Source organism: Erpetoichthys calabaricus, chromosome 10 (assembly GCF_900747795.2).
Source record: "Erpetoichthys calabaricus chromosome 10, fErpCal1.3, whole genome shotgun sequence".
NCBI classification, from domain to species: Eukaryota; Metazoa; Chordata; class Cladistia; order Polypteriformes; family Polypteridae; genus Erpetoichthys; species Erpetoichthys calabaricus.
In genome coordinates, this window is record NC_041403.2 from 66,638,327 (window position 1) to 66,653,239 (window position 14,913).

Sequence of the window (14,913 nt, forward strand, 5' to 3'; positions counted from 1 at the left end):
CAAATTAAAATCTTTAGAAATTAGTCAGTGATTTTAAAAGGCAAACTGCATTTTTACTTCTGACATTCTGTTATCACAAATCCGATTATGCACTGTGTATTGTTTACTTTCTTATATTCAGTTAACAAACATATGTACGAGGGCATTCAATTACAAATTAAAAGTTTAGTTTTTCTTAGGACAGATGGCTATAGTGTGATCATTTCTATGTTATGGAATGAACATAGTATTAGGGAAATGTATTGTAAGTTGGAGAGTGTTTCTTTATCAACAACTCTTGGTACACTGATGTTAAACTTGGGATAAAGGGAAGAAGCTGCTTACCTCGTGGAATTTCTGACAATCATTGCAAACCCTTTTTATCTGAAATGCATCTTTTAGATGATCAAGTTTTAGCTGCTGAGAATAAATATCTGGATTCCACAGGTGTTACCTTGGATGGCTTTAATAACTCCATCTTGGCATTGGATTTTCCCAAATATTAACAGCTGGTGAAATGTTTGACTAGAGAGGAGAAAACTCTGGATCACTATTACAACACTATTTCTGATGCTTATCCCTTTCCACTGGCCCTTTTGGGCAACTCTGCCATGACATTTCTTATCCCTTCATATAGACAGAAATTGAAATAAGCTAAACCAGGAATAAAACTAGTGCATGAGTGGATTAGTGAGGCTGTGCGGGAACCTATAGGACCAACTGGATTCTTCTCTCTAGGAAGTATTTAGAGATGTCTCTGATGGATTTACACAGATACAGCTGCTTCTTACTAAAGTTTTTGTCAGGAAGTCTATATTCCAAAGAAGATAATTATCTAATGCAATAATGTCAAATGCTGGTTTGCTAAAAATCTGTAAAAGTTAAGAAAAACTGAAAATGAAGCTTATAAAACTGGAAACTAAAATGTTTACAAAGAGGCTAAGTATCAACTAGACAAAGTAATTAAGGAAAAAGCAAATGCAGGGCCAAGCTGAACAGACCTTCTCCACAAATGAATGTTTGTCCGATATACTTTAAATGTGATAACAAATGCAAGCTCCCCCTTATACAGACTAATCCTTTTCCATCAGCCGTTCAGCTGCACCTTCCTTCTTTGCTCTTGAGGTGATAGAAATGTCATAATGGTCCTGGTTCAGATAACTTCTCTCCATCCACACTAAAGCATTGTTCTCATCACTTAGCCCCAGTATTTACATAAATTCTTATTTAGTCTTTTTTCCTGCTTCAAAAAACCTGTATACCAACACCTAAGAAGCAAAATACTTTTCATCTGAATGATTATAAGGTAGTAGCACTGAACTCTCTAATAATGAAGTCATTTGAATGACTTCATTCTTCAGCATCTAAAATCTGTCACAAATTCTCTCCTTGACCCAATTCAGATTACTTATCGTGTTAACAGGTCAGTTGAGAATGCAATGAACATGGCTATCCTCTATATCTTGCAGCATTTAGACACTCCAACTGCTTATGCCAGGAGATTATTTATGGATTTCAGGTTTTCATTTAATACAATCATACCAGAGCTTCTCCACAGCAGACTTATTATGAATGTGTACTATGCCAGATGTCTCTGACTTTCAGTGTAACAGACATCAGACAGTAAACATGGGTATCAGTCAGGGTCTCCTCAGGGCTGTGTTCTGTCCCCAATAGGGGTGTATGATATTGACGAAAAATGATACCTCAATATTTTTTGGGACTTTGACGCCAACGATAATTAGACAATAATTTGCTTCCTTTAAGAATGTGTTTGTAAAAGTCTTATTGATCTAATTTCGCTAACGTAGCTTACTAATGAGATCAATGGACACAACAGTTAAGGGAAACAGATCTCATTAACGTAAAACAGGTACAATAACATAAAAACATTAAAGTATTACTGAAATCAAACAGTGCAAGTATGAGTAAACCATTTCAAAGTAGCCTACAGGATTTACACATTTAAACATATACTTATCTTTAATGTAAACAAGATAAGAATCCAAAGGGAATACAATTCTAATCAAAACTGAACTACAGGGCATGAACATTACAGTCTGCATAAACATAAACTGTTCTCTTGTAAGGTGAATTGTGCAGCATACAAGCAAGAACAAAAATCTTACATATTGTACAAAGTTCTGTCAAATACTGCACAGGAAAAAAAACTATAGCATTTCTAAACAATTTCTGACATATTTCACAAAGATACAAAAAAAAAAACAACAAACCTATAATATTTTAAACAAATTACTAACTTCAGGTTCTGTCTAATATTTCATAAAGATATCAAAAAAAAATAAAACTGCAAAATCTACTACGGAAACTTCAAGGTTTGTAAATGAAACACCAGTCTGTCCACATCATCTGGCTTCAGAGCAGCATAGCTACATGTTACAATATTTTCTGTGGTGCTGTGAAAGCCCTCTCAAAAGGGCTGCTTGAGGCAGGTACTTTTTTGCAAGTTTCCCCAATTTGGCGATATGTACTTCTTGTGTTTTTCACCACACAAGTGGATTTTCATCATTGTCCTCCTCAGGTGTAATAAAGTAGCTCTAGATCTCTTTTTCAATTGCAGTGTGCAGAGGCTCACCTGACCTGTGGTGTGTGTGTTTTTTTTTTTAATAGCTGCCTAAAGACTTTTGTGCTTTTTTGCTCCCTCCCTTGTGTCATCACCTGCTGCAACTTCTGCAGCCATTGGGGAGGGATGAGGAGGTGCAGAACTGTGTGAGTGTTTTAAGTAATGAAAGAAGAAACAAGCTTTAGAATTGAGGACCGCCAACCAGATTGCCATCTTTTGAGCAACATTAGTTTTTTCAAAGCTAAACCACCTCCACACGAGTTCAGGATGACCCCCCCCCCCCCCCCCATAAGACGGCTTGCAAAATAAAACACATAGGCATATGCTTCTTACAGAAATAAAAAAAGTAATTAATACAGGTTTGCATTGCCCCATAAAGTGATAGTTTTCAAGGGGGTGGCACTAATGGAGAAGGTATCACATTGCATGACAGATGCAGTCAAAGTATAGAACCTTTTTATTGAACAAATTTTGCAAAAACAAACTATAATTTTGACAACATATTTTCAACCATACAAAGAGGCATTTAGACTTAGTAAAATATCCAGAAGTGCTTGTCAAAAGTTGTATTGCACTGAATATGTCTTAGAAAAGGAATAAATAGTAAATATTTTTTGTAAACCAACTACACTTTCTGTTAATGTTAACAATCTCTGTCCACTGACACGTTAGTGACTTTTTAAACAACTTTTTCATCATTAAACTGCATAATATTTAAACTAATAAATAATAACAATAAAATAAATAATAGTATTATTACTGATAGTTGCACTATTATGTTCAGTGTAGAGAACTTTATCGCAGGTGTGACGAGGCTCCAAAAAACTGGATGTATGAATGGGTATTGCACAGGTTTAACTTAAATATTGTATAAATGTTGGGTTTGTGATCTGGTGGTCGGAGACACGAGCACAGAATTCAATGCATGTTCTTCTGAGCGGGCTTTCTTTATTGCACACGTGCTTGTCTCTATCTGATGTACTAAAACCCCAGTTCCTATCCGTCCTTTTTCTTTCTCCACATAACCAATCACCACACGATAAACGTCTTTGTGAAATTAAAACTAGTTATAAACTTAGCCTACGGAGTGTTCAGAACTTTAAAAATATCTTCGTTATACATGTTTAATTATGCCATCCATTCAGAGTTGCGCCCATCTCTGAATGAGTCGCCAGCACATCAAAGGATGAATATAAGCAAAACATACACTAGCAGGGTCAATATAGCACAACAAAACCCCACATCCTACATGACTTTGAAAGGAAAGTGAAGCGCCGAGTAAACCCACCAGAAAAACATGCAAATGCAAGGCAGGCACGCCGCCGTGCCCCCATATGATTAATGCATGCTTTAATGCATTTCACCATGAAAATTATATTAAGTATTTATTTTAGCATTCTAAATGTTCAGAGAGAAGGAAGATCATGAAGTGAATGTATTCTGTGCGGGGTTCGCTGCCGGCGCCTCCTCATAGTGCAAGAAGAAGTCAGTTTAAGAATCACTTAACACAAAGCATTTAATGTGCTATATAACTTATGACGGGCTTTGAAAACATGTCGTCACACTATTACACAGTACCCAGGTACATTACACTGTATTTAAAACAAATAAAACAAGTACAACTTGGCTTGCAGTATTATCCAGTAGTATAGAAACAGTATTTACACATCTGACCTTTTAAAACTAAAGTATCTCCAGGCTCTCTGTCCATTTTCACCACGCAGCATTCCTATGCTACCGCCCACTATTTGGTGGTGTAGCAGTGAAAAAGAGCCCTAGTGCAACAAATCTGTGTTTAGCGGTGTAGCAGTGAAAAAGGTCCCCACTTGAACAGTTTCCCACTGCGCCACGTTCCGAACGTCGTTTAGGCAATTTAAACCGGTGTTGCGGTATAAGAAAAATCCAGATCGTAAAAAAAAATAAAAAACGGTTTTCGGTATGAACCGGTATACCGCCCACCTCTATGTTTGACCAGATTAATAATTCTTTCAAACTGTTTTTTTTTTTTTTGCCTTACACATACGGTGCTCCATACGAGATTAATTTAAATTACATTTTATGTCCGAAACAAAGAAGCCTCTCAGTTGTTAATCCATAGTGTACGGACAGCATTAGCCCCTCTGTCTGTTGTCATGCAAATCATGTGGTCTTCTCGCAGCAACCAGGATGCCAGCGCATCTTTCAGATCTTGCACAATGATGTTTCCTATATGGTCTTCTAGGAAGTTGGATGTTTGCAAACTGTAGCTTTGCATTTGCCAGGCTTCATGAAGGAGAGGTATGGCACGGATGTTTGGTTTTACTATAAATCCATTGTTTTGGCAAAATGTGAAACTTTCTGTAGTTTATGCGTAAGAGTTTGGTGACATGAATCATACAATTTAGGCAGAGCTGTTTGAGTGAAATATTTTCAGAAAGGCAGTGTGCATCTTGGTTCTAAAGTTTTCAAAGTTGCTTGGGACTGTCCCTCTCAACCACTTGATTTGGCACGATATCTTTTGTGGTGTAATTGGTGATGGCATTTATGTCATGCCATGTGTTGCTTTTCATGTAGTATGGCACTTTTTTTATAGAACGATTCTGCTAAAGTTTTGTTGTGTTTTTGTGCTTGTACCTTGCGTGATTTAGACATGTTGTGGACAGCCGACTAATGAAGCTTTTCGTATGCTTCATACTCTGTGTGGTATTTAGTTTGCAGATGGTGAAATAAGGTAGTTGTCAAGCTGTCTTTAACGGCAACCAATTTCTGACATAGTTTGCAGATTGTCGTCTTTTGAGCAACATCAGTTTTTTTTCAAAGCCAAACCACCTCCACGCAAGTAAGGATGATCCACATTTTGCAATTAATCTAATGATGTAGATTGCGAGGCTGCTTTATCCCCCCCTAATGTTGTTTGCTCACTCAATTTTAGACAGCTACACTAGCTTAACTTGTGTTGCACTGACCACACATGCACAGTAGTCTATGCTGTTAGGTTACATGAGACAGTGAATACATGGATTCCCAAGAAGTGCGTTTTGTTATTTTTTGCAAAGTGAGTGACATGCTCAATAACTTCAGCTCACCCATCATTAACACTAGACTTACCAAAGCCTACAAAAAAACTTGTAAACCCGGTCCACCTTAAATCTGTTCGCACCTCTAAGCAGCAAGTAGCCTACTATCCCATTCTCCCACCGCCGCAGAAACACATGCATTTCATATGTGTTCCATGTCTACAAAGATATGTATAAGTGTAGGATAACAGGAAATGCAAGAAATATTGAACAAATACCTAAAAGACAAACGTTTTTCATGTTTTAATATCAACGACAACATTTTGGCATGAAGTGTACAATGTGTGAAGACTGAACTCCAAATATCAAATAAGCACTTTCACAAAAGGTTCAAATATAATGCAACAAGTGCACTTTTATTCAAGATTATAACTGAAGAAAATGAAATCTGGTTAGTGTGGTTTGTTGTTGCTACTTCTTTGCTGACTTCTATCCGAAAGGTCGTGGGTTCGAGCCTTCCCGTGTCCCCAAATAAACATGCTCACAAATTACATGTGCAATTCCATGAAAAATGCCAGATGACACTTCAGTACGCAAGCAATGGTACGAGAATGCAGTCAGTCTTCTTTTTTGGGCACATCCACCATCCACATCCAAACACTAGTGTGGAGTGTCGCTCACGCACTGAACCACACAACAAACCAACAACAAACCACAGTTTGTCATTTGGAAACGGTCATTCAGAGTAATTTCAGCCTCCAGTCTCCACTTCCTCACTATTCTGGTGGTAACAGGATACTGTCTAATAACAGGCTTGTAGCTGGGAATAACATGAATCAGGTTGTGGTCAGATTTGCAGCTACTAGATTACACTTAAGCATCTTTAACATTTGAATGCAGCAGGTCCAGCTTGTTATTGCCTCGAGTGGAACAGATCACAAACTGATAGAAATTTGGACAGCAGAAAAGATTGTGGGACTGAAACCAAACTCCATTGAGGAGGTTCTGTATACATCACGGGTCAGGAAATGAGCTTGAACTATAAGCATTGAGGCAACCATCTCTTTCAGTTATTACCATCAAGGAAAATGTTACTGGTCATTAAAGGCAAGAACTACTCAACCTTAAACAGTTACTTTCTTACTGTAGTCACTATGGTTAGACACAATCTCTGATTTCCATTCTTCTCCATTCAGTAAAAATTACTTATTTTATATAGGACTTACCTAGTATATTATTTGTTGGGAATGCAGTTCTACTCTACTATATTGTTTTATATTTACCAGCATGTGGTGGACTTTAATTTTGATGTAACAATGAAATGTTGGTTTTTGACAGTTGCTTAATGATTTTTTCCATTGACTTCAACTTCAATACTTATGTCTTTATTTTTCATATTTTTATTTTCTAGGACTTATTTAGGATCATACATTTTTGTTAATATTATGTAATTTAAAATGTCTGCTTGCCTATGTTTGAGATATGAGGGTTATTATAGATCAGTGCTCCGCAACTTTTTCTCACCTACGACACACCAAAGTTCTTCCTAGAATTCCGCGGCACATCAAAAGCCAAAATATATAGCAGTGGCGTAGCTGGGGGGGGGGTCCGCTCCGAGCGCCAGCTATTTAGGGGCGTCCAAACTACGGTAGTTTCCTTTTTTTTTTTGTTCCTTGAGGAGGCGCAAAAAAAATTGCTTTCAGCTTTGGGCCGTCAAATTTTTCACCGCCCCGGGCAACATGATCTCCAGCTACGCTACTGATATATAGATATTAATTTAATACACAAATTTTACAATAAATTTTCATTTTTTATTATAAGTATACATTTATTATAAGTATACATACATAAAAACTATACTATATTTACTTTTATGCAATCTTAATAATTATTATAACATAATGACTGATTAATGTGATACCTGCGCTTGTTTCAATGAACACAAAAGTTTTATATTCGGCTCAATATTTGACAGCGCAACCCGAAGTTCTTGGTCAAGATCTTTTAAGAATGACCGCTTATCATTTTTAATTAACACAAGAGTTGTTTGTCTTTTTTGGCGTAACTGGGATGGTTTGAATTTAGATGGCGATTTAGTTTACTGGGTGCCATTGCCTCGTTTGATAGCTGATCGCCGCAAATGATGCATTGTGGCTTTGGAGCCGTTTCGTCACCACACCACGAGAATCCATATCGAATGTAGTCTTCGTTGTACTTCCATTTCACAATCTTTTGTTTTTTTTTGCAACACTTGTGCTGGGTTCTTCATCATCTGTACGTGAAGACGAATCTTTTCCACGTAAAAATTTATCCATATTTAAAGGGGTATAAAACTAAATATGAATCACACGAAGAACGTTAACCATACACAATTCAGCAACACAACTAACAGTAATGAATGATAACTACTGTCGCAAGACGAGTGAATGCGACGTAGCACGACTAACACGTCGGCTTGAATTGAATCTAGGTGAGGGCACGGAGCGCTCTGCCTATCAAAGCATACTACGGAGTTGTCTGGCGACTACGTAGGGCCTACGTCGTGGGCGCCAGGCGATGGGATTTATTATTTCAGAGAAAAGACACATACAATTATGAAACCTTTAAAAGGCTATTTACGCGAATATTTCATTGCACGTATTCTCGTTATTGTGTTTCTAAGGAGGACCGTTGAAATATTATTTAGTTAGAAAATTGTCTTATTTGACCGCGTCACACCTGTATCGGCTCAAGGCACACCAGTGTGCCGTGGCACACCGGTTGCGGAGCACTGTTATAGATGAGTAACTGTATAAGCTTTATCTGATCCTTCCTGTTATGAAATTCACAGTCTAGGCATAGATGTACAAGTAATTTATAATTTAATATGTGAGTTCAGTCTAGCAGTAAATTTTAAACTGTATTGAGCTGTATACTTGTAATTTAAAATGTAACACAACTGCCTTCTTAAGGTTAGTGTAGCAATCAGTTACAGTAGTATACAAACATTACCTACGTGTGAGAATTTTAAATAAAGAAAAATTACTTGCTTATCTTTACAGAGGCTTATACTTCAAAAGGCATTTAGCTCTCAGCAGCTTGTTCATATCACTGTTATTAATCTATTTGAACTTCATCACCTCCGAGATTTCAGCAATGAAACTGATGATCACAATTTTAGCTCAGATGAACAGCTTAGCTGGATTCAACTACTGGGACTTTTCAGTAAGTAAAGATTTTTTTTCAGTTGTGCATCTTTTTGCTACCTTTATGTTTGTTCATTTAATTATTATTTCAGTCTTTAATATTTTCCTCTCTAAAATCCAGTTGATGTCTTTGCAGTGTTTCCTATAGAAAAGTTTGGTTAGTGGGTGGTATTGATTACTGACCTTTAAGAGATTGGGGGTGTTTGGTATTGGGATGGGAGAGGGTTATATTTATTGTCTTAGACATGTGAGATAGATAATTAATGATAGGAATAAATTCATGTGAAGAATGTGTTTTGCAAAAAAAAAAAAAAGCTGTTCTCATTCATCTTGCTTGGCCATGAATTGGATATGTATCAGATATAGGACCACATGTAAATGCAACTCAAATCTGACTTGTGTCACATTAAGGCAATAAATCTGATTTTAGTCATTTCAGCTTGATAATGTGAACAATGCATAACAGAATTAGAGAAGGGGGAAAAAAGTTGCATACTAACTTTTCAATGGACATAGTATGGTGGGTAATATTACATGAATTCTGCAAGTACAGACAGACCAGACTGTTAGACATGAAAAATTCCCCCTTTATGCAATTTAAAAAAATATGAAAACCATATTTTATATTTATATTTGGACTGAAGTATACCATGATACTGAATCAAATACTTTTACCTAAATACCATAGAAAGTGAGCATAGTGATGCATGCAAATGTTTATTTTGCATAATATATGAAATGGGAAAATATGGATCAAGATACATTTAACTATTAATCTTAAGCAGTGCCTGAAGTAGAAACAAATAAGGATCAGTACTGTCTCATTGGCGGCTTCTTTGTCCTCCTCCCGATGCCTTACAAATTTACATTTATTGTGTGCTTAGGCCCTCCCTCAGAGTTTTGATAACTATAATGTATGCATTTAATGCATAAGATCAGACAAGTTGGGGTACTCTTCAAGGTTAGATTGGGAGAAGCTAGTACACTGCAGCAAAAAAGGTATAAAGTTGGTACACCATAATGGTGCGTAACATTCTTAAAAGATTCAGAATCAGTGTCATTAGTTAAGAATTCACTCAGCCACCAGTTTGGAAAGTGCACATTGAAACATGCTAGCAATTTCTTCCATGCTGTATTACTTTGGAGTGTAAAAAGATCATGAAGATCTCAGTGCTGGAGTACCCCAGCTCTGAGTTCTGTCACAATATTTGTTATACAGTGATCCCTCGCTATATCGCGCTTCGCCTTTCGCGGCTTCACTCCATCGCGGATTTTATATGTAAGCATATTTAAATATATATTGCGGATTTTTCGCTGCTTCGCGGGTTTCTGCGGACAATGGGTCTTTTAATTTCTGGTACATGCTTCCTCAGTTGGTTTGCCCAGTTTATTTCATACAAGGGACGCTATTGGCAGATGGCTGAGAAGCTACCCAACTTACTTTCTCTCTCTCTCTCTCTCTTGCGCTGACGTAGGGGGGTATGAGCAGGGGGGCTGTGTGCAGCTGCTTCCTGAAGGACATGCTGCACAGTGCTTCGCATACTTAAAAGCTCAAAGGGCACGTATTGATTTTTGACTTTGTCTCTCTCTCTCTCTCTCCCTTCCTGCTCCTGACGGAGGGGGTGTGAGCTGCCGCCTTCAACAGCTTTGTACCGGCGGTGCTTCGCATACTTAAAAGCCAAAAAGCCCTATTGATTTTTTTTTTGACTGCTTGCTTTGCACTCCTTTGAAAAGGAAGATATGTTTGCATTCTTTTAATTGTGAGACAGAACTGTCATCTCTGTCTTGTCATGGAGCACAGTTTAAACTTTTGAAAAAGAGACAAATGTTTGTTTGCAGTGTTTGAATAACGTTCCTGTCTCTCTACAACCTCCTGTGTTTCTGCGCAAATCTGTGACCCAAGCATGGCATTCTAAAAATAACCATATGAACATATGGTTTCTACTTCGTGGATTTTCCTATTTCGCGGGTGGCTCTGGAACGCAACCCCCGCGATGGAGGAGGGATTACTGTATAGAGCTTGTGTTGTAGTGCAGTTTTTAGACTTTCTTTACGAATACTGTCAAACCTCTAATTAGGTATTTTATATCATCTTTGTTGACTGTTGGGTTAATTCAGTTATTAGCAAAAGCTGATCTCATAATAAATGACAACTCTGTTATCTACTGTATGTAATTGGGAAATGATTTACAGTGGGGGAATTATGCACCTGGTTTGGTTCTATAATAGATTTGGCTTTTCAGGGCCTTTTCATGCACTCGAAGCGAATAAAGTTTAAAAAAATAAATAAATAAATAAAAAAACATCTTTGTGTTCTGGCCCTGTAGATAAGCCAAACACAATTTTTTGGGTCAATTTTTGATCCTAAAATTCTTGGGTTATCTGCAAGCATAGACAGTAATGCTCAAATCTTTAATGGCATAAATAAAAATCAAAAACGCTACATACAACTTAAAGCAGTTAAAGTCCTCGAGTGCACCTGAATGCCAACGCTACATTGGCATATTGCTACATTACAACCAATGCTACATTTTCTAATGTGAAATAATAATTAGGAGATCGGAACACTGTTGTTTTCTTTTTTTACCTGTTAATTTACTGAAAGGGAGTGTGAATTGTGGGTGTATTTTTTACTTTACGCACTACTGAGAATCAAGTTATTGCCTAAAGAAGTTTAAGAATTAACGTCTTAAAACAATTTGCAATGAGTTTTAAATGCGTAAGGCATGAAATTTTTAAGGACTTCAGTTACTAAAAAAAAGAAAACTCTTTAGGTTCTGGAGCTGACATCTTAAGTTACAAGATTTTTTTATGTAGTTTCATGCAGATTCCATGTCACACATTGCACTACACAAGTAGGGTTAGGATAATTTTGGCAAAAAATGGAATGCTGAAATAACAGGAGCACTGTGTTAAAGTAAACAAACACCATTGACAACTCTGTTGCGGCATGTCCCCTTTGAAAATTCAAAGTGATGCCTTTGGTGCCTAAGGAATACTGGGCAGCTGATTGGTCATCATTGATCTACTGAAAATTAGAAAAATTTAATAAGAGCAAATCCAAAGTAGAATGTTTTAGCAGAGTTTCATTCAGTGTATTTTGCCAGAAAATTAAAGAATGTGATTCTGGTTATTCATTTGATTTAATTTGTATTATTATTAGAAAACAAAATTGGATGACAGTGTCATTTTATAAAATGTGTTACTCTGAAAGTTCTTTAACCTTTGTTCCCCCCCATTAGTGTCTTTCCTTGGAGTAATGTGCAGCCTTGCTCTGTTAAATGCAAATCGTGAAGAATTATTGGCTGAATGTCCACTACCAGCTATCAAAGTTTCTTTGGACTGGCTAAAACTTAGACCCAATGTGTTTCATGAGGGAGCTGTTGATGAAAGACAGTAGTGAGTATTTTTGCAAGGAAGAATATGTTGGCTTTTTAATTAGCTTTTACGATTATTAGCAAATAAGCAGTACTTTTTCTAATTTCTTCTTTAATATGATTTTTTTATTAGTATTTGGCCTTGGTGGGTTTCTCTTCTGAACAGCTTTCAGCCAAGAGATTCAGATATCACATGTGCTTCAGGTACTTTTTATTTCTATATGAATACATATTTGTTGAATTAAGTTAAAGTATATGTAAAATGTGGACGTTCCTTTTTTTTTTTTTTTTCTTTTAATTTTTGTGTAGTGGTTAAACAATTACTTGTAATACTTTTTCTCTTAACGGTTTACCTTTTGAAATTGTACTTTATAGCCACCCCCCTCCCAGAAGAGTTTGAACTGCAGGGGTTCTTGGCTCTTAGGCCTGCACTCAGGTAATTTCTGGCTTTTAATAAATATAAATTATTTGTTTATAGACAAATATTTTAAAGTTTTTCTCATTGTTGTCAATAGGATTTATTACTGTACTTGTAGAATTACTTCAGCTATAGCTTCTCTCTTGCTTGTGACGAAAAAAAAACACCTTTTCAAAAATTTAGTTAGCCAATAAAATATGTCATTTTGCTTGGCTTTTCTCTACATTCATAATGGCTAACACGGTACAACACCCTAGTACTAAAAATCAGTACTAAATTAGTTTTTTTTTTGGAAAAATTAAAAGGTGAAGCCTATTTGATCACTTTTTTAAGTAGAGTTTTAATGAGTTAACTTTTGATAAACTTTGCTAATGTTTTAAGTTGTCTCTATGCTAGTTGAACAAACAGCCATTATTTACATCTTGAATTTATTTTAACCATTCTTCTGTAATCTTTTTAGAACCCTAGATTTCTCAAAGGGTCATCAAGGCATTGTTGTGGATAAGGAAGGTCAGCAGCTTAGAACTCGTCATCAGAGACTAATCTGTCTTGGCAAATGGATTGCAGATAACCAGCCAAGGTATTCTATTCAATTTAATGTCTGTTCTATGTAGAATCTTAAGTTAATTAGTGTAGAGTGTTAACTACCTTTCTCATTTTTCTCTTTGTATTAGTGATCAATTTAGTTACAAGATTTTAATTTGTCTTCAGACAGTAAAGATTTTAATTTAATTATAAAAACATTTTCTTTAAACTTTATCATGTTATGTCCTCTAAGTATGACATCATTTTATTTAAGCATTTTTTTTCTTCCAGTAGTGTATTTACAAAATCACCCCCCATATCCCCCAAATGTTTTTATCTTTTAGGCTTGTTCAGTGCAGAAGTGAGGAAGGTATACTCATTTTTGTAACTGACATCCCTGAATTAGTCATTGAAAATCCACCAGAAAGCAAAGATGGCCCAGTTCTACAGGAATCTTCCAATGCTGAGCAGACATCAAATGACGGCAGCCAAGGCTTAAAATCTGTCTTATCTATTGGAAAAAATCAGAACAGTAACTCAGATGCTGGAGAAAAACCAGTTGTCACATTTAAAGAGAATATTAAACCTAGAGAGCAGCCTCGTGAACTTGTCCGAAATCAGCACCTAAAAGAAGGGATTAAGGAAAGAAGAGATTTCATTAAGGGCACTAATATGGTTAACAAAAATGAACTGAAGAAAGATAACAAGAGAAGAAGTGATCCTAAAAAGAATTCTCTTGACAAGAGCTTGGAAACTGGCAAGCAAAATGCATCAGTCCAGGTACCTGGATATTACTTTTGTTTGACTTGTTTTCTGTATAGATCATTTGGCCTTGGAATATAATGTTAAAATGTCTATTTTTAAGGTGAAATCACAGTCTGATGTGAGAAAGACGCCTGTGTCGGAAGCCCGAAAAACTCCAGTAACTCAGACCCAGACACAAACAAGTAGCTCTTCTCAGTTCATCCCAATACATCACCCAGGAGCCTTTCCACCTCTTCCCAGTAGACCAGGTAGTTTGGAAATTTTGTATTCCTTTTAGAAGAATCATTAGATTCTGTCTATAACTGGCTATGACTTTTTTGGCACCGTACAGCTGTCATAGTGTCTTTCCTTTCAGTGCGAGAAGCAATGCAGTTGATATCACAGGCAGCAGTGGGAAATAATTGGATTTTCAGCACTGGTGTTAACAGATATGCAGGGCAAGGAATTGGTAGACAGAGGATGGGGTTTTTGAATTACTTACATAAATGCTCTAAATTGCATGATACAACCCTGCTGCTTTTAAAGCCTTAGCTTTTGTAGCCAGCAGCTGTATTTTCTTGTGCCTGTAGTTTTTCTTGTAAGCCCTTGACTATTCTACTTTTAACTGATGCTTGCATTGTAGTAATGCTTGAACATTTGGTTGTAAACGGTGTTCTGCTGTTACAGCAACAATTGTCTACTTTTGAGTTTCTAGGAAAGTTATTTAACGTCTTCAAGCCATAGCATGACCTGAAAAGTTACAAGTAATTAAGCAGTAAACAGCTGAAAAATTCTTAAATGCATGTTGGATTCAGTGTTTTTTGGAACTGTTTTTCACAAGTAAATGGATTATTAAATGTCTCGAGGTAACTTATATAGGAGGTCAAGTGTGTGAGCTAGTTCTTGAAGTAAGAAACATGGTCCTCTATAACCATTCAACCCCCCCAAGGTTTTAAAAATTCACTTTTACAAACTGAGATTGAAGGCACTCTTTCTTTTAGGACCTGGTTCACTTACAAACTACAGCCCTTTCCTCTTTTATGGAAGTTTGTTCTTTACCTGTATTTCCTTTGAGCAATCACATACTCTCTTATGGCAAGTTGCA

The 14,913-nt window shown here is 36.5% G+C and overlaps 1 protein-coding gene across 2 annotated transcripts in view; it reads left to right on the forward strand.

Moving 5' to 3' along the window:
• smg7 (SMG7 nonsense mediated mRNA decay factor) overlaps nt 1-14,913 on the forward strand; it is a 117,446-nt gene that overhangs the window by 76,116 nt on the left and 26,417 nt on the right. For both annotated transcript variants that reach the window (XM_028811344.2, XM_028811345.2), the window contains exons 9-15: nt 8,601-8,763; nt 11,987-12,143; nt 12,255-12,325; nt 12,497-12,557; nt 13,000-13,119; nt 13,409-13,844; nt 13,930-14,077. In XM_028811344.2, the coding sequence (XP_028667177.1) occupies nt 8,601-8,763; nt 11,987-12,143; nt 12,255-12,325; nt 12,497-12,557; nt 13,000-13,119; nt 13,409-13,844; nt 13,930-14,077 (1,156 nt within the window). The remainder of the gene's footprint in view (nt 1-8,600; nt 8,764-11,986; nt 12,144-12,254; nt 12,326-12,496; nt 12,558-12,999; nt 13,120-13,408; nt 13,845-13,929; nt 14,078-14,913) is intronic.